This window comes from Gorilla gorilla, chromosome 1 (assembly GCF_029281585.2).
Source record: "Gorilla gorilla gorilla isolate KB3781 chromosome 1, NHGRI_mGorGor1-v2.1_pri, whole genome shotgun sequence".
Taxonomy (NCBI): Eukaryota; Metazoa; Chordata; class Mammalia; order Primates; family Hominidae; genus Gorilla; species Gorilla gorilla.
Window position 1 is genome coordinate 123,817,564 of NC_073224.2, and position 23,504 is coordinate 123,841,067.

Consider the following 23,504-nt stretch of genomic DNA (forward strand, 5'->3'; position numbering starts at 1 on the left):
GCCTCCCGGGTTCACGCCATTCTCCTGCCTCAGCCTCCCGAGTAGCTGGGACTACAGGCGCCCGCCACTGCGCCCGGCTAATTTTTTGTATTTTTAGTAGAGATGGGGTTTCACCGTGGTCTCGATCTCCTGACCTCGTGATCCGCCCACCTCGGCCTCCCAAAGTGCTGGGATTACAGGCGTGAGCCACCGCGCCCGGCCTATTCTTCCATTTCTTTAGCCTATTTTCTTACCTCAATCTCCCCTTTAATCACTAGCCCTCTCATTCTTCTCAATTTCCATGAGAAAAGGAGACCAATCAAGACAAAAGTGGGGACTTCAATGATGATGTAGTCATTAACCAACCAAAGAAGCAATAGGTTTAAAAAAAAAAAAAACTGTCAGGGGCATCAGGGACAGAGTTGAACTGAAGCAGGTGAGGAGGTTGCTGTGGGTCCAGAGTGTGGGGAAGGGAAGCTGTCTCCCTCTGGACCTGGGTGTGACAGCAATGAAGAGAGTCACATCCAACATCAAAATGGCTTCTTTCTTACACAGGAAATGTACAGATCATTAATCAGCTGAATTTGATTATTGCAAAGGAGATAGTTTCAGTGTTTGTTCGGAAGGGAAAAAGGAAGTAATTCTGGCTCAGACGAACAAGTTTCCACCACCTTCAAAACCCCAAGGAACAGATGATCAGCACGAACATCAGGGTGCAGTGGCCCCAGGCAGTGGGGTAAGGTGAAAAATGGAACACCCATTCTTCCCTGGCCGCTGCACAAAATACAAGAGTCAGCATCCATCCAGCTCTTGTAAGGCATGCACACAGTCCATATATTAATGACAAACAGCATAGGAAGGATAGGAGGGTGGTGGAATCTGGGGCAAGAGCCCTTCCCCCTTGTGTGTCAGCCTAGTGAAACTTCACACCTATAAAACCACCAGGGCAATTTTCACAGGGAAGGGAAGGAAAAGGACATATCTCCAACAGGCAGCAAGGGGTGTTTGAAGAAAGAGACAAGGGAATTGGATGGGCCAGCAGTCTCAACTGAACAAGCAAAAAGGCCTTGGAGTGTTGTAGCCAACAAAATTGCCATCCCTTCATATACCTGAGGGTGCCAGGTAGGCAGAGCTCCTGCACCAAGCTCTGCTGCACCTCATGTGATGCACCACATGGAGATATCAAAGGCTCAGAGGGAAGGACAAGGAAACCTGACCTGGTGGGGACTTTTGGGTCCCTTTTCTCCACCTAGGTGGCTCTGCGGGTTACCTGGCAAGGAATGAATGAACGCACAGGAAAGTGCTCAGCCACTGGCCTAAGGACTAGATGTATATAAGTACAGAGAATGGAGCTAAGCTGAAGTCACTGGGAAAAGCCACAGGAGCCCATGGGGCTTGAATGAGGACTTAGATTCCTGGGTCCAGGTAGGGAGCGCAGACTGGGCAATGGTGCAGAGGAGGATGAGGGGTATGAGGAGCTCCCTGCCCCCACCTTCTGGGAAGCGTGTACAGAGGGCAGATGAGGGAGCTCAGGTGCAAGAGTCAGCCACAGACCTGACAGGCAGGGTCCAGTGGTTGGGGTGGGGTGCGGAGCCCATGATGGCCTGGTGAGAACTGACAGGAAAGTGGCCAGAGGCCAACTCTTGTGTGAAATCTCTTGATTTCTAAATATTAATGACTAACTCTAAATTTGAAAAAGCAGCGTGAAGACCTGCTGCAGGAGGGGGATGCATGGGGTAGTGTTCAAATTGTATGTGTAATATTTTATACCTTAAAAGTGGGTGGACAGATGTCAGCAGCAAATCTGTTCATTCTTGGTGATATGCCACAAATACACGTTATTATACCATATTCTCAAATTTTCTGTATGTTTATCATAGGTTATAATTTTTTAAATAAATTAAACTTTGTGGGGGGAAAAGCATGCAAACTAACAAAACAAGTCTGCAGGCTGGACCCAGGACTAATACTTCCAATTTTCCATTTTTGCTCCCAGTTTAGTGGTCCAGTGGGGGAGATGAAATATGAGACATGTTAGGTGCTGTGCACAGTAAATGTGCAGAGTGCCATAAGAAAGGAAAGTGCTTCCAGAGGATTTATTCCCATAGGGGATTTATAGGGTCCTTGCATTTGGGCAAGGATGACCTCACCCACAGCCTTGGCAGCACCAGTAGATGCAGGGATGATATTCTGGAAAGACCTGTGACCATCATGCCACAGCTTCCCAGAGGGGCTATCCAAAGTCTTCTGGCTGGCAGTGATGGTGTGTACCGTGATCAGGAGTCCTTCCACGATACCAAAATTGTCATGGATGACCTTGGACAGGGGTGCTAAACAGTTGGTGGTACAGGAGTCATTACTGATGATCTTGAACCTGTTGTCATACTTCTCATGGCTCACATCCATCAGAAACCTGGGGACGTTAGCAGCTGGGGCAGAGATGATGGCCCTTTTGGCTCCCCTCTGAAAGCAAGCCCCAACCTTCTCCATGGTAGTGAAGATACTGATGGACTCCACAATGTACTCAGTGCCAGTATCACCCTATTTGATTTTGGTAGGATCTAGCTTTCCATTAATGACAAGCTTCCCATTCTCAGCCTTGACAGTGCCATGGAATTCGCCATGGGTGGAATCATACTGGAACATGTAGGCCATGTAGTTGAGCTAAATGAAGGGGTCATCGATGGCGATAATATCCACTTTACCAGAGTTAAAAGTAGCCCTGGTGACCAGACACCCAATACAGCCAAATCCGTTGACTCAGGCCCTCAACTTCACCCTGGTGTCTCAGGGATGTGGCTGGAGCAAAACAGGACGATGTGGCCGCCTGTGGAAAAGGAAGAGAGGAGAACTAGCTACAGCGTATTATTTAACACATGGTTATCATATCGAGAAAGTCTTCACAAACTCTGATGCCAATAGTGTATGACTCAGATTGGCATCACTTTACACAGCATGCTGAAATTCTCTGAGCATGTAGATGATTCAGTTGTCTCAGTATCACTTCTTTAAAAGACTATCCTTTTCCTTCATTAAATTTACTTTTGTCAAAATCAAGTGGCCATAAGCATTTAGGCCATTAACTCACACATAAGCAAAAATTCCCTCAAAATTGATTATAGGCCTAAATGTAAGGGTTAAATTATGCACATCTTAGAAGAAAGCATATATTAATATATTCATGATCTTGAATTAGGCAAAACCCCAACTTTTCCTGGTCAAAGGGAAAAAGTTTAAAAATGAGACATGATCAAAACTAAAAATGTTTGCATTTTGAAAGACATCAATAAAAAAATGAAAAGATAAGCCACAGACTAAGAAAAAAATTTCAAATCATGTATTTGATGAAGAATTGTATCTATAATATAAAATATACTTACAATTAAACAACAAAAAGATAAATAACCCAATTTTAAAATGGGGAAGATATTTGAATAGACATTTCACCAAAAAGTGTAGGAATGGCCAATAAAGCACATGAAAAGATGGTCAGCATCATCAGTCAGCAGGGAAATGCAAATCAAAACTACAATGTGATACCACTTCTTACCCACTAGAATGCTATAATAAAAAGGAAAGACAGTAACAATTGGAGGAATTGAAAACACAATGATGTGAAAAATTGAAATACTCATGCATTATTGATGGGACAGGCAGCCACATTGGAAAACAATTTGGTAGTTTCTTAAAACATTAAAGATACGTTTACCATATGACCTAGCAGTTTCACTCCTACCTGTCTACTGCAAAGAAGTAAAAATGTATGTCAGCACGACAAGTGAATGTGAATATTTATATCAGATTTATCCATAATAGTCCAAAAAGTGGAAACACATTGAATGTCTATCAACTGATAAGTGAATAAACTAATGGGAGCCATCCATACAATTTAATAGGATTTGACACCTAAAAGGGACGAAATATTGATACATGCTACAACACAGATGAACCACAAAAGTATATTAAGCTAAGTGAAAGAAGACGGATACAAAGGACCACATATTGTATGATTCTATTTATATGGTGTCCAGAAAATCAAATCTGTGGAGTCAGAAAATCAATTAGGGGCTTCCTAGAGCTGGGGGGTTTGGAATAAGGGGTGGCAACTGATGAGCTGAGGAATTCCTTAGGAATGATAGAAATGTTCCAAAACAGGATTGTGATGATGGTCACACAACTCTAAAATGTTACTAAAAGTAATTGAACTGTGCCTTAAAACAGGTGAATGTTATGACATGTCAACTATGCCTCAGTAAAGCTGTTTAAAAATAAAAGAAAGTTGGTAGTTTGGCTCACATCAGTCTTGCCCTTTGTTTTACTTCTCATTTTCCTAAAGAAAGTGAGATATTTATTGGTTTAAAGAAAGCTTATATTTATTGGTTCCACTCAGAGACTCCAAGAGAGACACTGGTTGGTCTATTAGCCTCCAGAACTCTCAACAGCTGAGGGAATGAGTGATACTGTCCTGAAGGAGATGAGGGCTATCTAAGGTGCACTCCAGCACCTGCTACAGCAGGCAAAGGCCTGCGATGCACCTGGGTGGCCTCAGACAGTGCTCCACAAGTCTCAGCAAGACCCAGGGCCTGTAGCTAGTTCTGATAGCTTCAGAGAACAAGCTGCTACATCTTGCAGCACAAGGCCAACCTTTCCTAGGCAAGTGGGTTTGAAGCACTGGTAGTCAGGTTCCAAGTATTAGGTGAATGTCTGCAATGTGGGAAGAGGGCAAGACCCAGAGTGGGTCATTGGTACAGTATGACTTCCAACAACTTCAGAAAGCATTCTTTTCAAGTGCTTATTGCATTTTCCCCAACATAGACCATATGCTGCATCATAAAACAAGTCTCAATATATATCCAAGGATCAAAATCATACAGAGTATATGCTCTGGCCACAATAGTATTTAATTAGAAATCCATAACAATAAGATATCTAGAAAACTCCCAATCCTGGAAAACAAGCAACATACGTTGAATAACACTTTGGTCATAGACGAACTCACAAGAAAAAGTTCAAAACATCATTAACTGAGTGATGATAACCCAGTGCCTCAAAATGTTGGATACAGCTGACACAGTGCTTAGAGAGAAATTTACAACTTTAAATGCCTATAGTGGAAATGAGCAAAGGACTGAAGTCAATTATCGATGCTTTCATCATAAGAATACTGAAAAATAAGAGTATAATAAACCCAAAGTTGATAAATGTAATCCAGTTATGAAAATCATGAAATATAAAAACGAACAAACAATAGAGAAAATGAATAGTTAATTTTTCTGTACACCATGCACAAAACTAAATTTTAAAATGATTTTATATTTAAACATATATCCAGAACCACAGAGATCTTAGAAGAATAAATTATGGCAATATAGGAAATTGAAATAGAAAATGGGAATTCTGTGGGAATAAAAATCAGAAAGTAGTTGCCTATGAGATTGATTGGGTGAAGGGCAGGGAAATAACAGGGAACAGTTGGAAAACAACTTTATGGAGTGAAGAAAATGGTCTATATCTTCTTTGAGTGGTACTTACATGGGCATATATAACTGTCAAAGTTCATTGGCACTGAACACTTAAGATCTGGGCATTTTAATGCATACAAATTACATCTTGATTTTTTTAAATAGAGGAAAGTGTTTGGGGGAGCTTATGGTAGTGATATTGGGCAGTTGTCAGGCATAGGCTACAGAAGCATTCACAGCATATTCAGCTCAGGAATTTGCTGAGAAAGGTTTTGCAGCCAAAAATATGGGAAAAGTTCAAACATCTATGATAAGAGTCACTGTGTCATACAACCAGAAATCCCCACTCTTATGGTACAGGCCATATTATTAAGCAGTTATCACTAGATAGCTTCCCTTCAGTGATGTTCTTTGTTTAGGAATCCAGAGCTCTCCAGGGGAAAATTGCAATTGAGGTTTTGGATATATTGGGTAGGAGAGAAAGTCACCTCACATAAAACTTAGTGATTAGAGCTGTCAACATCGCAAATTTCTAGACCTTGCAAGACAGGAGCAACATCTCAAATGATAGTCTGAGAGAGGAGATAATGGGCTAATGTGGATTTCCTTCCAAATGTATTCACTGCACAAGGTCAGAATTCACATTGCACTTGAAGGTTTCTCCCAGTCTACTTTAAGTTCACAGATTGCAGATCCCAGAGAGCTGGTATCAACTGACCAGTGTCCTGTTAAGTCTAAACCCAAGACTCTTTGTCACGTTGCAGCCTTGAATTTCTCTTTCTGTTCCTGGGAGATAAAACTTAAAGGTCACTATTCTTCTGAGAAAAGGGATCCTGGAGGAGCAGAGAGCAATGAGTTTGTGGCAGGAGTTCATGGTGATAATGGCTGAGCCAGAAGCCACAGTGCACAAAGCTCCAGGCTTGCCTCAAAGGATGAGGTGACCAGCACCCTGACTACTCTGTCCAGCTATTAATAATCTAACTAATGGTTACAGCTATTTCGTTTTCTTTCAGCTACTTCTGGCAATGGTGAGGATATGGAATTTTTGCCAAAAAAATGGGTGGAAGTAAAAAGGCATCTGTGTGAGTGTGTAAATATCTGATCTCCCTTTTTAGCCCTCTCCAGGGGCACCCTAGAATAAGATCTTCTCCCCAGCATCTTCTGTTTCCTGGAGAGTGTTTCCTGCTACCTCGGATTTGCCATGACAGGCTGGAGCTGCCTTGTGACAGGAGCAGGAGGGTTTCTGGGTCAGAGGATCATCTGCCTGTTAGTGGAGGAGACAGAGCTGAAGGAGATCAGGGCCTTGGACAGGGCCTTCAGACCAGGATTGAGGGAGGAATTTTCTAGTAAGTAAACTTGAGTCATAGTTGTGTGGCTCCAGCTTAAACTCTGCATTGGTGTGGGGAGGTGGACCTTGTCTAGCAAGTTATGGAAAGTCGTAGCAAAATCTAGGCCAATCCCACATCCAAAGTCATCAAAAAGGAAATATTAAATAGCATAAAATGTCATAGTGTGAAATATATTTAATGGAGTGTCCACAGACTGGATTCTGGCCCTGACTCAGAACTTGAGAGGCAGCCACCTCAGCCTCCAGGCCTCTCTTCTTCTATTAAGAAAATCCTACATCTGTTATCTTTCTTGCCTATAACTCTTTTATGTCTGAAGCTTTTTGTCTTGGCGATTGCTTTGCAACATTCACAAAGGACACCATTACCCTAAAGACCTCACCAGTGGATCCTGCCTTTCTAGACTGTGCTGGGCTTTGTTTTGTTTGGAAGCTTCCTTAGGATTTTTAGTGAAGGCAAAATAAAAGGGAGCAAAGGTAAAGATGAGTGTATAAGTGTTTGTGTGGTTTGTGTGTGTGTGTCAGAGAGAGAGAGAGAAAATGAGGAGGAGAATGAGAAAGTCAGTGAATGAATGAGAAAGAGAGAGGATAAGAGAGAGAGAGGGCATCAGTGAGAGGGAGAGAGTGTGCACAAGTGCACAGCACAGAGCAGAGACAGAGTGGGAGGCAGTATGAGGCCAGATATGCCTCATTTAGATTTCTTTTAAATGGCTTTTTTTTAAACCATTTCTCTCTGTCGCTCAATACCCCAAAGGAATTGATTGCAGAGTTTGCTGTAGCAACTCCTTGTGCAAATAACCCCGTGAGGAAGGTACAAAATGGGTCACATCCAACTGGACAATGAACCCACCAAGGTCTAGAAACATAAAGTTACTTGCCAATACCATCTGATCAATGTATAGCAACGCTCAGGCCAGAGCTTCCTTCCAGAGGCTCCATCACTTGGCCATTGGGTTGATGCTTGGCAAAGTGGGTCTTCAGACTCTCTCTTTGCCTCTCTGTGTGCCCCAAACCAATTCCCTGTCCACCTCCCCAACCCAGGGGTTTGGGGGGACTGTGTATCTACATGTGGGCTCTGGCTGCCCAGTGGGTACTCCCCTGCCCACAGAAAAGCCCCCACTTGACAGCACTCAGGACCACACCCAACAATCTGTTCTTCTTTCACTCTTCTCTGACCTCTCCAAATGTCCAATTTCCTCCACCTTCTGTTTTAATGGTGTCTTTGATTAACATACGACCAATATTAAATGTTTGTAATCTTTATATCTCACCAATATTTGCTGTAACACCTGTACCAGAAAAAACAAACAAACAAACAAACAACAACAAAAAAACAATGCTCAGCCTAAGGGAACCATTCTCCTATGGTGAAAATTCAGAAGGTATAATAAATGGGCAGGGACCTGCATGAAGATAAAAACAGAGAATCTTTTCAGTGTTCTTTCTGTGTCAGGCACTGTGCTAAACCTTTTGCATGTGTCGACTCATTTGCTCCTCATAACAACCCTATGAGATCGGTTTTTTATTATCCTCCTTTCTTACAGATGAGGAGACAGCCAGAGAGAGGTTAATTAACTTGTTCAAGGTTCCGCAGTTAGAATATGGTAAAGCTGGATTTGAACACACGCAGTCTAGTGTAGCATCTGTGCGCTGAAGCAGTAGTTAGTCTAGAAGCTTCTAGAAGGAGGAAGCTATAGCTCCATCAACAAAGTCCCCTTTCCTGGTGCCTCTTGATCCCTGTAAACTCGTTCGCAAAGAGTCGTTTTATCTCTGCTTTGGACTTCTTCCGCTTTGAAATAGCAATTTCTTTGAGCCAGTCTGTCTGAAGCCGGCAGCAAAGGAGAAGCAGAGGAAGGCAGCAGAGGAAGAAGGCAGAAGAGGGGGAAATACAACCAGAGAAAATTCCACTCTCAGGCTGTTACCACCTCCTCCCCAGCAGCCTCTTCCCTGACTCCTCCCACTGAAGGCCCTTCTTGGAGTTGCCTGACTGTGGGAAGGGGCTGGAAGTAGACAAAACATGGCACAGGCATTAGGAGAGGAGTAAATGGTCCCGCCTGTACCCCAGGAAGGAATTTATCCAGCCTTGATTTTTTTCACTCTGAATTTCACTCTTACAATTCTTTGGACTTTGTTGCCAATTTCAGTTAAACTGGCTTATTCTTACTCTTTCTCAGAAAAGTTGATTCTAAACAGCCAGTCCTGCACCTGGAGTGCAGAATACAAGGATTCTGGTGGGGTGGGCAGGTTTGAGCCTTACTAGAAGCCTGACCTTAGATCTGTCCTTTAACTTATCTGAGCCTCAGTTTCCTCACCAATAAAGTGGGACTCAAAATACCTACCTCACAAGATAGCTGTAAAAGGAAATAAGCAAGCTGTGAGCCGTAAGCAGATTATAAAGCACAAATGAGTGTATTTATCTGAGCTCCATGTAGCATGGTGTTCGTTTTGTGGGCTAATTCCGGTGACAACTTTACTGGCAGCATTACTTCCTGTGGATTTCAGAGGAGGCTGAAGATATGGATGTTGTATCTGCTGCCCTTGGCTAGACACTAGACAGCTTGGATGTTAATTCATCGGTGGCTAACTCATTTTCGGCATTGCTATCTGCTTTTGATGATATCTGATAATAGTTTTTCAATAACATTCAACATTTATGCCCATCCTCAATTCCCTAGTAATGGCTCCACTCTCCTCCTAGTTGCCCAAGCAGGAAACCATAGGGGTGATTTTATCTTCTCCTTTTCCTCTCAGCCCAGCTCCAATAGGTACCAGAACCTTCAAGGTAAGGTCTGAAATTCTAACCTGGTGTATCTCTCCCCTCCTCTGCTTCCACTGCTGGACCCTGGTTCCAGTCCTCATCTAAACTTTGGCACAGACATTCTGATTAATCTCTTAATCACCTGGCTCTCTCATTTCCCCTGTACCAGTCCGTTTTATATCCTCAAGCCAAGGTTAACTATCTACACCACAACTCTGCCTCTGTTTCTCTCTCTCTTTTTCTTTCTTTTTTTTTTTTTTTTTTTGAGAAAGGGTCTTGCTCTACCCCCCCCAGGCTGGAGTGCAGAGGTGCAATCTCAGCTCACTGCCACCTTCACCTCTTGGGCTCCATCCATCTCCATCCACCTTTCTGCCTCAGCCTCCTGAGTAGTGAAGACTATAGACAGATGCCACCACACAGGGCTAATTTTTGTATTTTTAGTAGAGACGGGGTTTCATCAGGTTGTCCAGGCTGGTCTCAACCCTCTAGGCTCAAACTAGGCACCCGCCTTGGCCTCCCAAAGTTCCAAAAATTGCTTATTTATATTTGCAGTGCAAGAAGAAATAGGCGTGAGCCACCACACCCAACCTGTTTCTCTTTTATTCCAAATATCAATAAGCATTTTTCTTTGACATGATGCTGGAGACCCAAAATCATGATTCCATACCTGATTCCTCATCACCTACAAAATTAAATTCACTTTTTCCCTCTTACACCCAACTCTCCACAATCACCCTACGCTCCTTAAGAAATTCGGTGAGTGTCCCATGACTCCAGCAATGCTTACATTCTAGGCACACCTGACAGCTCACTGCTCAGATTACTTTTCTGAAATGAGATAAGGTAGAAACAGATGTTTGCTCTTTCCTAGTAAACTGCTGCACATGCTGATTTCTGTGCCTTTGTTTGCTTGTTCTTTCCATTGAATGTATGCCCTCCATTCTAACACCCCACTCTAACCGTCGTTGAGCACCTATGTAACATCACCTTTATCAGAAAACTTCTCAGCTAGATACAGAAATCATTCCAATGACCTAACCTCTGCTCACACAGAACTCCAGAACAAGACCAAGCTGACAGTGCTGGAAGGAGACATTCTGGATGAGCCATTCCTGAAGAGAGCCTGCCAGGACGTCTCGGTCGTCATCCACACCGCCTGTATCACTGATGTCTTCGGAGTCACTCACAGACAGTCTATCATGAATGTCAATGTGAAAGGTAGGGTAGCCTGGGGAGGAGATAAAGCAAGGTGGGGAAATGAGGATCAGAAAGAAGGACAGGAAGGAAAGAGAAGTCTATCCATTGAACACCTGCTGTGCTCTGGGCCAAGTGACTTTGCTGATCACTACCAACTGGGGGAACTCAAGGCTGCTATTTTCAGTTTTATAGATGAGAAAACTAGGACTGAGCAATGACAAGCAACTTGTCCAAAGTCCCACAGTTGAGTAAGTAAGTAAGTGGGAGAGTGCGACTTTAAACTCACTCCTGTGTGACTCCAAAGGCTGTGGAAGCTCTTTCTAATGTGGCCCCAGTCAAAAGTCAACTAATCTCCGACTTCAGACTCTTGAAATCCAGCTACCCGTTGGCTCCCCGGACCAGAATCTGACCTTCCAGGTGCCACCATAGTCATCATTTTGAACCTTATGTGTAGGCTGATGAGAACATTCACAGTCTTCCTGCCCACCTCAAAGAAGAAATCCTCTCGAGAGAACTAGAAAATCTGGTTCACAGAGGTCTGTCAGGACAGAATTATCCAGCACATGCCTTCCCACTATATGTTCTTAACAATAAGAGTTTCCCAGTGTCCAGAATACAGTCTCTTCAGCTCACCACAGGGTCTGCTAATTACATAGCTGTTTCCAGCCAGGTGCCCAAAGTGCACCCTCATTCAATCCTCATCCCTTAAATGCTTGGTGGTCTTTCTGAATCCTGGCTTTCCAACCTACTTTAAATTCAGACACATTTTCTTAAGGAATCTTCTAATGCACTCTCACTCTCTGATCTCCAGAACCCAGTCTTCAGCACTACAGCATTCCAACCCCCGGCCTGGCCCTCCACATTCAGTCTACTCAAACTCCTTTTCTTTTTTTTCTTTTTCTTTTCTTTTCTTTTTTTTTTTTTTTTGACAGAGTTTCGCTCTTGTCACCCAGGCTGGAGTGCAATGGCACGATCTCAGCTCACTGCAACCTCCACCTCCCGGGTTCAGGCGATTCTCCTGCCTCAGCCTCCCAGTGAATCTGAGATCACAGGTGCCTAACACCATGCCAAGCTAATTTTTTTTTGTATTTTTAGTAGAGAGGGTTTTCACCATGTTGGCCAGGCAGGTCTTAAATTCCTGACCTCAGGTGATCCACCCACCTCTGCTTCCCAAAGTGCTGGGATTATAGGCTTGAGCCATTGCACCCGTCCTCAAACTCCTTTTCTAAAGCAACTAATTGCTTTTGAGTCTCCAGCACCATCTGAAAAAAAAAAAACCTTTTCCAGTTGCTACTTACCCATACCTCTAAGTACCCCTACAATGCAAGGAGGATGCTAAGAGTAACCAGTTTTTTATTTTAATTCCTGTTCTCCAAAGCTCCATACAACAGGGGATATGAAATGACAAGGAAAGTGTTAGAGACATCTGTTTCCTAAAACCATTATCACTCCCAGGCTTAGAAAATACTTCACAATGTTGATCAATTCCCCCTTGAAGGTAAACTAACCCCAAATTTGCTCCCTCGTTAGATTAATTTTTGAAAGCCTAAGACTGTCTCTCCAGAAATTCAAATTGCACAGAGACTTTAAATTGGGAGCCTCTTTCCCAGGGAACACACAATCAGGAAAAGAGTGGGTCTCCAGCATGTTCCCACAACCCACTGTTTACTCGGTGACTCCAGAGATGGTCCTTGTGACAAAGTTTTATTAGTCCTCAACAAAATGAGGAAAATGTCAACAATTTCATGTATATTGAAGAGTGTATATTGCCTGCATACTGTGTATTTGTGTGTGTGTCATGTGAATTCTTCCACTGCCCTTTTCTGCCTAAGGATTGGGACTATCCATATACTCAGAGTATTTTTAAATTTTAAACGATCTGTCTTTAATGGTATTGATGAAAAATCATAATTTTTCAATGTCTTTAGTTGGCAAAACAAAGAGTGATAGCCCTAGGTCATTTTCCAAAATTAAGGTACACACACACACACACACACACGCACGTCCTTGAAACCCAAAAGTCTAAAAATTCTTGCTCTCCAGAACCCACTTGTCAGTTTCTTTTCATTTTTGTGATTTTCCTATGGCTGTAGTGTGGCCCAGTGTCAGTCAGAGCCACAGAAGAATGTATCCTGAGTCTGTCACAACCACTGCACTTGGGAGTGGGGAGTGGGGCACATGGATCTGTTCATGTGTTTGGCCCTCCCTTAGGGATACTTCCTGACACTGAAAGCATGCTCTTTCTGGGCAGGTACGCAGCTCCTGTTGGAGGCCTGTGTCCAAGCTACTGTGCCAGTCTTCATCTACACCAGTACCCTACAGTTAGCCGGGCCCAACTCCTACAAGGAAATCATTGAGAATGCCCATGAAGATGACCTTCTGGAAAACACATGGTCTGCTCCATATCCATACAGCAAAAAGCTTGCTGAGAAGGCTGTGCTGGCAGCTAATGGGTGGACTCTGAAAAATGGTGATACCTTGTACACTTGTGCCTTAAGACCCACGTATATCTATGGGGAAGGAGGCCCATTCCTTTCTGCCAATATAAATGAGGCCCTGAACAACAATGGGATCCTGTCGAGTGTCAGCAAGTTCTCCACAGCCAACCCAGTCTATGTTGGCAACGTGGCCTGGGCCCACATTCTGGCCTTGAGGGCCCTGTGGGACCCCAAGAAGGCCCCAAGTGTCCTAGGACAGTTCTACTACATCTCAGATGACACGCCTCACCAAAGCTATGATAACCTTAATTACATCCTGAGCAAAGAGTTCGGCCTCTGCCTTGATTCCAGATGAAGCCTTCTTTTATCCCTGATGTACTGGATTGGCTTCCTGCTGGAAATAGTGAGCCTCCTGCTCAGGCCAATTTGCACCTATCAACCGCCCTTCGACTGCCACACAGTGACATTGTCAAATAGCATGTTCACCTTCTCTTACAAGAAGGCTCAGCGAGATCTGGCATATAAGCCACTTTACAGCTGGGAGGAAGCCAAGCAGAAAACCATGGAGTGGGTTGGTTCCCTTGTGGACCGGCACAAGGAGAACCTGAAGTCCAAGACTCAGTGCTTTAAGGATGACAGAGATGTGCATGTGGGTATTGTTAGGAGATGTCATCAAGCTCCATCCTCCTGGCTTCATATAGAATGTGACAAGGGCATAAGCCCAGGTCCTGCTGCCTCCCTTTCACACAATGCCCAACTTATTGTCTTCCTCGTGTCATCAAAACCTGCCCATTCCCTGACCCAACCGGAAGCTTTCTGTCCTAATCATACACCAGAGGACAGACAATGTGATTTGCTTTTTCCAAATCTCAGTGGCTGATTCTGAACAACTGTGGTCTCTTTTATCTTAAGGGTCTCTTTTAACTGCTAGAGCTCTCCATTTCTCCTCCTAAAAGAGAAGGATTTCTTTTCTTTTAAGTCTCCTATTTCTTCACACAGTTCAAGGAAATGAGCAATAAATGTTTTAATGCTTAACATGGAGGGAGGTATGGTTTCTGTTAATACATACTTTCCTCCTTTCCGTTTCATTTCCAGGTATCACCATCTCCAACTTAGAAGAGTAGCATGAAACTGGGGTTGGGGGGTGGGCAGAGTAGTGGGAGGGTCAGGAAGGGTGGCTGAAGGCTGAATAAGCTCTGCTCTTATTGCAGGCATGTACAACATGAGCTACATGTGACATATATTACCTCATTTAATACTCATCAGAAACCTATGAGGTGGGGTGACTATTTCCATTTTATTGGTGAGGAAATTTGTTCACAGTCAACTGATTAGTGGCTAGGCCTGCTATCAGGAAATTGACCCTGAAAGTCCTTATCTTTCCACCAAATCAAACATCCTGAACTGGTCTTGTCAGTGGTATGGCAGAGCACTGGAGCATGGGGTGCCAATCCTTGGGAGAACCCTAGCTTAGTTGGGTTACCTCCTTCTTTCACAATCCCATGCAGGGGATTCTCTAGAACTCAGGAAATTCCCTGAGGGGCATCTGGAAGGGCTTGCATGCCTTACCAAATGGTCTTGAGCAGGGGAGAGCAAGCAAAAGTCTATCCAGCCTCCACCAGCTTTAGTGCCAATTTCCTTGAAGGTCTCTAAGACACACCTGGCTATATGTGTGTTGGCCATTCTGGTCATTAATAACCTTGCATTTCACCCTTTCAAATCACATAATGAAGCCACATCATGAGTTCTTGGGCAAGTAAAGGGAACAAGTGTGAACTTCTTCAAAATACAGCTCTTATTCAGCTCAAAAAGTAGAAGTGTACTATCCCACATCCCCAGATTTAACTGCCTTTTCCTTTTTCTTTATCCTTCTCTCCTTCGAATCACATCCTTTCTTCCTTTATTCTTCCATCTCCTTAGCCACTTTCCTTCCCTCCATCTCCCTTTTAATCAGTGGCCCTCTTATTCTTCTCAATGTGCCTGAGAAGTGGAGGCAAATCAGGACAAGTTTGGGGACTTCAATGATGACATAGTCAATAACCAACCAAAGAAGCAACAGTAAAAACAAACAAACAAAAAAGTCCAGTCTCAGGGGCATCAGGGACAAAGTTGAACTGAAGCAGGTGAGGAGGTTGTTGTGGGGTCATAGTGTGTGGAGGGGAAATTGTCTCCCTCTGCACCTGGGTGTGATAGCAATGATGAGAGTCACACCCAAGATCAAGATGGCTTCTTTCCTACACAGGAAATTTACACATCATTAATCAGTTGAATTGGATTATCAAAAAGGATATAGTATCAGTGTTCATTCTGATGGGAAAAGAGAAGAACATTCTAGCCCAGATGAACAGATTTCCACCACTTTCAAAACCCCAAGGAACAGATGATCAGCACTAGCATCAGGGTGGAGTGGCCCTGGGCAGTGGGGTAAGGTAAAAAATGGAACACCCCTCCTGCCCCGTCCTCTGCATGAAATGCAAGAGCCAGCATCTGTCCAGCTCTTGAAAGGCATGCGCACCATCCATATGTTAATGCAAAATTGCGTGGGAGGGAAAGGAGGGTGGTGGAATCTGGGATAAGAGCCCTTCCTCCTTGTTTTTCAACCTAGTGAAACCCCACACCTATGAACCACCAGGGCAATTTTCACTGGGAAGGAAAGGGAAAGGACATATCTCCATCAGGCAGCAAGGAGTGATTGAAGAGAGATGAGGGAATTGGATGACCAGCATTCTCAACTGAACAAGCATAGAGGCCTTGTTGTGTTGTGACCAACAATATGTGCCATCCCTTCTTACACCTACTGGTGCCAGGTGGGCAGAGATCCTGCACCAAGCCCCGCTGCACCTCACGCAATGCTTCACATGGGGGCAGCAAAATCTCAGAGGGAAGAACAAGGAAAGCAGACTCAGCGGGAACTTTTGGGTCCATTTTCTTCACCAGGGTGGCTCTGCAAGGTACCTGGCAAAGGAATAAATGAAAGCACAGGCAAGTGCTCAGCCACCAGCTTAAGAGCTAGGTGTATATGAATACAGAGAATGGATCTGAGCTGAAATCACTGGGAAAAGCCACAGGAGCCCGTGGGGCTTGAATGAGGCCTTGGATTCTTGGATCCAGGTGGGGGCACAGCCAGGACAGTGGTTTGGAGGAGGATAAGGGGCATGAAGAGCCCCCCCAACTGCTGGGAAGTACATACTTGTACAGAGGGCAGATGAGGGAGCTCAGGTGCAAGACTCAGCCACAGACCAGACAGGCAGGCTCTGAGGGCCTGGGTAGGGTGTGGAACTTGCAGTGGTCTGCTGAGAACAGGCAGGAAAGTGGTGGGAGGCCAATTCTTATGTGAAATATTTTGATTTCTAAATATTAGTTAGTAACTCTAAACTTGAAAAAGCAGTGTGAAGACCAGCTTTAAGAGGGATGTGTGGGCTAGTGTTCAAACTGCATGTGTAATATTTTGTATCTTAAAAAGTGAGAGGCGAGGTGTCAGCAGCAAATCCGTTCATTCTTGGTGATGTCCCAAATATACATTATTATATCATATTTTCAAATTTTCTATATGTTTAACACAGGGATTTTTTTTAATAAATTAAATTTGGCTGGGGAATAATATGCAAACTAACAAAACACATTCAAAGGCTGGACCCAGGCTTAAGGCCTCCAATTTTCCACTTCTGCTCCCAGTCTAGTGGTCCAGTGAGGGAGATAAAATATGAGACATGTTAGGTGCTGTACACAGTAAATGTGCGGAATGCCATATGAAAAGAAAGTGCTTCTGGAGGATCCATCCCCACAGGGGATTCATGGAGTCCTTGCATTTGGACTGGATATCAAAAGATGGGTAGGATTTCAACAGACAGGAATGTGAGTGAAAGTATTCCAGGCAGAGGCAATGCAGTCTGCAAAGACCCAGCTGGTAAAAGGGGTCACTTTTAGGCAACAATGAGACCAGACCAGAGAACACTAGGCGAGGGGAAAGGTGGAAGATACACCTAGAAAGACATGATGGGCACAGACAGGATCACCCGGCGTCACTTCTAGAGACACCCTGCCTTCTTCCTTCTTTGCCCTCAGAGTACGAGTCTGTGCCCATCTTAAAGACCACTTGACAATCAATTATTTCACATGTAACATGCCTCATCTCTTCTCAAAAATTGGACTCTATGGGAAAAGAATGTCTCCTCCAGCGATGAATATTGATGTTGATGCTAAAAGCTGGGACATCATTCATTATGCAATGGGAATTGTTCAGCTGTCCCTGGAAGATTATGATGGCAGTATTTTGTAGGATGGACTGAAAGAGATGATGAGGATACTTCAAGAATCTAGGTAAGAAATGAAGGCCTGATTTATGCATTGGTAACAAAACCAAATACAGGGGCAACTGAGGCAGGCCCGACGCAGAATGGCCACTAGTTTAGACAGGACTGGGTGTAGGCACAGAACTCTCATGCACCCACTTTCTAAGCCAGAAACCTGGATGGTAGCCCCCCATTCCACCCACCTATCATTCATTGCTACCAACTTTACCTCCAGGACACCTCTTGAATGTGTCCTCTTCCTCCCTGGTAACATCATTCCTACTTTTACCCCCCTGCGCCCCCCACAGGCCTCCCCACCTTGGAGAGTCACCCGTGAAACCTATCGGCAGCAGTGTTGCCAGAGTTGTCTCTCCAAACTAGTCTCACCATGTCACGCCCTTCCTTAAATCGAACCACTGGGTGGAGCCCCAGGACTGTTAGGGTGAGCCTGAGCGCCTTAGCATAACATATAGGACCTCTGAAGCCCTGGGCCCTGCCTAACACTCCAGACTAATTCTTACCGCGAATCCCTGTCCTATCCCCAGATTCTCCTACTTTGTGCCTCAACAATTTTCCAAAACCCAGGGCTTCCTGCATGCAGCATGCTTTTACGTCAACCCAGGCCAGTGCACGGCATTCTCTCTGCTTAGAGGGTGCCCAGCTCTCCTGCCAGTGCATCCTTCCCAGCTTCTTATTTTACAGCCTTCATGCTTTGTGCATATCTAGTTGCAGTGCCATTAAATTTTCACTTATATATCCTGTTCCCCACCCCTACACTGCCATGTCTCGAGGACAGTAACTCACCATATAATCTCTCTCTCCCCAGTGTCTGACACAAAATAGACATGTGGGCTGATGGAAGAATGGATGGATGCATGGATGGATGAATGGGTGGGTGGATGGATGGATGGATAAAACACAAGCAAATGGAACTGTTAGAATGGAGAGAGGAAGAGATGGGGAGTCAGGGAGCAGAATGCTTTGAATGACAAAGCAAGAAAGAATTCAAAGATGACTTTTCAAGGTGTTGATGAACCTGAAGAACCTGGATTATCATGATGAGAATGGGAAAAAAGGGAAGCCACACAGCAGGTATGGGGTTGAGAATGAACTTGTTTGTGTGATGTGAAGAGTGAATGTGGGAGTGAGAGGCCCATGAGCAGGGAAAAGGAAATGCTGATGAAGGTGAAGTCCAGCTGTCATGGTTATAAAGGGACTGGGAGTTAGATCCAAAACCTGAAATCATGCAATGCCTGGAGTATTTTTATACTACAAAAAAAAAAAAAGAAAGAAAAAGAAAAGATGAAAGAAGAAAGAAAGAAAGAGAAAGAAAGAAAGAAGGAAAGAAAAAGAAAGAAAGAGAAAGAAAGAAAAAGAAAGAAAGAAAGAGAGAAAGAAAATTTGCTTTTAAAAACTGAATTCAAAAGAGAGTTTCCCACTCTTAGGAGACTCAGGTGAGGGCCACTCAACCTCTCTGGGTACATGTGCTTCTTAAGACATCAGAGGACTCTGGTGGGAATTTGGGTGGGAGTTCTTTTCCTTTATCACAGCCCAAGGTCTCACCCAAGACTAATGAGCAGGGAATGGAGTCGGTGATCTGAGGCATGAAAGAGGTTCATTATGAGGAAGTGGAGAGGGGAGTCTGGATGAACAGAAAGTGCCTCGGCCATTCTCTCCCTGAAGGCAGGAGGCACTGGGGTCAGTTACAGACTCCAAAACAGTCAGTAGTCTGTTCTGGAAACCTGAAGCTCCCTTTTGAATAGTGTAATCTTTCCTCAAGAAATGGAAGAACCAGCACTGGTGAAGTCAGCCCTTCTTCCTAATCAGGTACTGGCAACAGAGGGGTGGGTGTGAGATGGGCTGCAGGCCTATGGTCATCCTAACACGAACCCTGGCCACTGAGGTAGGAATACCCTTCTCATGACCCAGGCCCTAACTCCTTCTCGCACCATCTGGAGTCTGTCAAATCCCTGGTGTAGCTCTGAGCAGGGCAGCTGGAGGGCACATGGCTGGTGAGGTCACACAGGGCCTGTGCTTGGCTTAAGGGACTGACATGAGACCCCACATTTTATTTTGCATTGACCCTATCCCTGTAAAATATGTAGCCAGTCCTGATTATGAGAACTTCTCTTAGCAGCAGGTAAAACAACTATCGTTCATCGATCAATCATGGGTAAATGGAAAAGGCTCTCTGGCTCCCCTAGGGCAGTTCAATATCTTTGTGGAGTTCAGATTATAGAGCTAAAGATGGCTTCATCAGGCATGGTGGTGCAGGCTTCAGCAGCACTGAACACTGGCTGTGTCAGTCCAGTGAATCTCAGGCTGTGAAGTCCTATCTGTGATTTCTACCAAATCTATTAACTTCGACGCAGAAATCAGCAGAGCTACTTCAGCAGAAACCTTGAGGTGACTCTCGTTTCAGACATTCCCTAATGCTACACTTGACAAGATAACTGTCTAGTCAGATCCTTTTCCAGCCCCTTGACAAAGTGAACTAGCTTTTCCAAGGTCACACACTGTCCTTTCCCTCACCCAGCAAAGCCAGGTACAGTGGACATTGCCTGATTTGCAGCAATGGCAGGGACCCTGACTTACAGTTCCAAAGTCCTTGGCAGAGAATCTGCTTAACTCTGAGCTTTTGCTGAATGTACAATCTTGCCCTAGCATAACATGTGAAGCCTTGACAGGAAGAAGTTCCCCCAACCACCTCCCATGCCTTGCAGTCCCTTGTGCCCCTGAAAATCATACTTATAGTTGGCAAAATAATTCACCACAAGCTGGTTGGGCAGGAAGGAAACAAAATCAGCCTTCACTTTTGCCCTTAAGTGGTGTTGGAATATGTAAGCATCTGTACCTCTCTCATATCTGTCTCCCTAGCATTGAGCACTAGGCCCGGCACTTGCCCATTCAGCTGAGGGGTGAACTTCTCAGGGGCTCTGCTCTTAATGAGTCACAGTCTTGGGGCCCAGGGAAGGCCAGCTATACACAGGCGGTATCAGAACCCCCAGGCAGAATCACTCCCTACTTCAGCCCTGGTAGGTCCAGAAAAGCATCTCAGTGGAGTGGAGTGTCTTTAGTGAATAAAAAGAATGCGTGGAACTGCTTTCAATGAATCCCTGGTCTCCAGGAAATGGAGTCTGCCAATACTTTTACTTAGGCTAAACATCTTTCAAATACATGAGTGGGAAAGTCAGCTTGAATACCACATGTACACTGATACCTTTTTCAACCTTCTTGAACACAAGGCAAAGTGGTATATGGAACAAATTGCCGCCTACCACATTGGCTTCCAAAGTTGACATTCCCAGATGCTGGAATGAGGCAGAGCACCAGCTGGATGCAGAGAGCACTGTGAACAGTGGTTTGGATCCCAGGGGAGCAGCTGGAAATTGAAACCTATTGGAATGTGCTTTGGGTTAGCAGAGATGAACTTAAAACCACAGTCTGGCAGCAGAAAACTGCAATCTGCAGGGCACTTGTGGCTGTTACAATGAGAGAGAGGAGCAAGCACTAGGCAATTCATGCTGGAAATTGGCCAGGTGTGCTCCTCCCCTCCCACGGGGCAGAGAGGACGGAAATTATGTGAATGCCAAGGGCAACTGAGAAAAGGAGTCATGCTTGTGGTTTTGATTTGTTAAGTGAGCTGAGTTGGGAAAATAAAGATATGAGAGAAGGGGAGGAAGACAGACTATGAATGGTGAGGAAGGTGAAGGCCAGCAGCAGCCTTCCACTGCTGGACTGATGGAAGCAGTGGAAGTTATCTAATGGACAGCCAAGACAGGCACTTTTCCTGGCTCTTATTTTACTGTCTTCACTATTTGGAGCAGTTGTGTGAAAGGTGGCCTACCAGAAGCAGACAAAGCCTGTTGCACCTTGCACTGCCCTTTGCCTCCATAATATTGGTGGAGGAGAGGATTTGAGCCTTATGTTTTATACTTACTGTAATCCCCAAGAAAGAATGGGGGGGTCCCTAATTGGTCCCACACTGTTCTCAACCCTGTTTCCTCATTAAAATCACCTGGGGAGTTTCTACAAAATTACAGATACTTAGGCCTCACTCTAACGAATCACTCTCTACATTTAAAAGAAAAACAAAACAGCTCTCCAAGGTTAAGAAAATCTGTAGCTTAAACCAATCAAACCTCAAGAATTCCAAGGTGACCAGGTACAGTTTCTCTAATTGGAAGGTGGGCAGAGGCCCACTCACAGCAAAGTTAGAGATAGCTGGGCATGGATACTCATGTCTGTAATCCCAGCACTCTGGGAGGCCGAGGTGGGAGGATCACTTGAACCTAGGATTTTGAGACCACCCTGGGCAACATAGGGAGACCCCCATCTCTACAAAATTAAAAATTTGTTAAAAGTCTAGCCAGGCATGGTGGTGCACACCTGTGGTCCCAGCCACTCCTTAGACTGAGGTAGGAGAATCTCTTGGCCTGGGAAGTTGAGGATCGTGCCACTGCACATCAGTATTCTGAGTGACAGAGCAAGACCCTCTCTCAAAAAAAAAAAACAAGAAAGAAAGAAGGTTAGAGAAAAAAATATATCTGTCTAAATGAATAGTGGCAGCAGCGGCTTTTCCCATGATCTCTCTTGCTGCTTGCCAAACTCTGTTCTCCATACAACAGCCTGAGATTTTTTTAAAGTAAAATCAAATCCTATGTCTCACCTATTTAAAACCTTCCTGTGGCTTCCCATTCCATTTACCACACACTATAAACTGATCTCCAGCTCTCCCGGGCACTGAATGATCTGCTCAACTTTCCAACTCCTCATCACTTCCCTTTTACTCATGATGCCCAGAGAGATGGACCTTCCTTCTATTCCATAAACAAGCAAAACTTTCTTGCCTCTGAATCTTCACATTTGTCATTCCCTTTACATAAAATGGCGTTCCTCATCTTCTCATGGTTGGCTTTCTGTTGACATGTAGATCTCAGCTGAACTGTCACCTCCCTAAGGAGGTGAGACATCCCTGACTATCCTCTCCGAAATACGCTCTGCTTCACTCATCACATCACGTTGTCTCTCTCCTAGCTCTTACCAAAACCTGCAACTAACCTCAGTTGTAGATTTTGTTGTTTATCTGTACCCGCATAGGGACCTTAGGCAGTCCTGCTCCCTGCTACGTTCCCAAGAGCTTAGAATCATGCCCAGTGTCATAGAGGGCCTCATAAATATTTATTAAATAAATTAATCCAGGAAGGCAAAGCTGGATCAAACTACATCAGCACATCTGGAGAATTATAGCAGTCAGAGGAGGAAAACAGTGAGTTAGGATGGAACCCAGCAGAATGGGTCACTACCTAAGCCAACAGACCTGAAAAGTCTTCTATCATTCCTTGACTGGACACTTTCCTGCATGAACCCACGCCATAGTACAGGTTCACTTTTGCCCATATTAACCCACAGAGCCAAGAGCTGGGTCAAAAGAACATTAGCATGGAAAACACCAAAAGAGAAAGCAGTCCCATAGCAGACCACCTGGTAATAACTTTTAAGGTCTATTTGCTTAACCCAAATATCTATATATAGGGTGTCCACCACCACATATTTAGAAAGGAAAAATGAAGTATGGCGGTACAGCTCTACTTGCCTACAACTGCAATTCAGAACCCAGAAGTAAAAAGAAGTGAACCCCCAAACTTTCAAAACAGCAGTCCCTTAAAAAATTAGTTCATAAAATGTGTGACTCAAAGCAGTCCCTTTGGTTCTTCTCAGAATAAAAGATCTTAAAAGGGCAGATCAGTAATGACTGAAACCGTCAGTGGATTATAATTTTTTGCACATCCCGTATATCTCTAGGAAATAAGTTTGGAACTTTGAACTCTGGACAAAAGAGCTACACCTATAAAATGTTTTCCAACAGAACTCATACTCTCTATCTGTTAAACAGAGCAGCACAGTCAAGCCAGATGAAAGGAAAATATGAAGCAGGTGTCGTTAGAATATTTGGAAGAGTAGTGGACACTTTGGAGAATCATGGTCATTGAAAAGAAGCTCAGAAGTCTAAATTAGATGTCACTGTTAATG

The 23,504-nt window shown here is 44.3% G+C and overlaps 1 protein-coding gene and 1 pseudogene across 1 annotated transcript; one reads left to right on the forward strand and one right to left on the reverse strand.

Moving 5' to 3' along the window:
• Positions 1-1,663: 1,663 nt before the first annotated feature.
• On the reverse strand, positions 1,664-3,217 carry LOC134756423 (glyceraldehyde-3-phosphate dehydrogenase-like; annotated as a pseudogene).
• Positions 3,218-6,461: 3,244 nt separating this feature from the next.
• On the forward strand, positions 6,462-14,171 carry LOC101141070 (3 beta-hydroxysteroid dehydrogenase/Delta 5-->4-isomerase type 1-like). Its single transcript, XM_063695977.1, is given in 3 exon segments — positions 6,462-6,787; positions 10,598-10,762; positions 12,993-14,171. Coding segments are annotated over 3 exon segments (1,377 nt in total). The 5' UTR covers positions 6,462-6,642; the 3' UTR covers positions 14,060-14,171.
• The last annotated feature ends 9,333 nt before the right edge of the window (positions 14,172-23,504 follow it).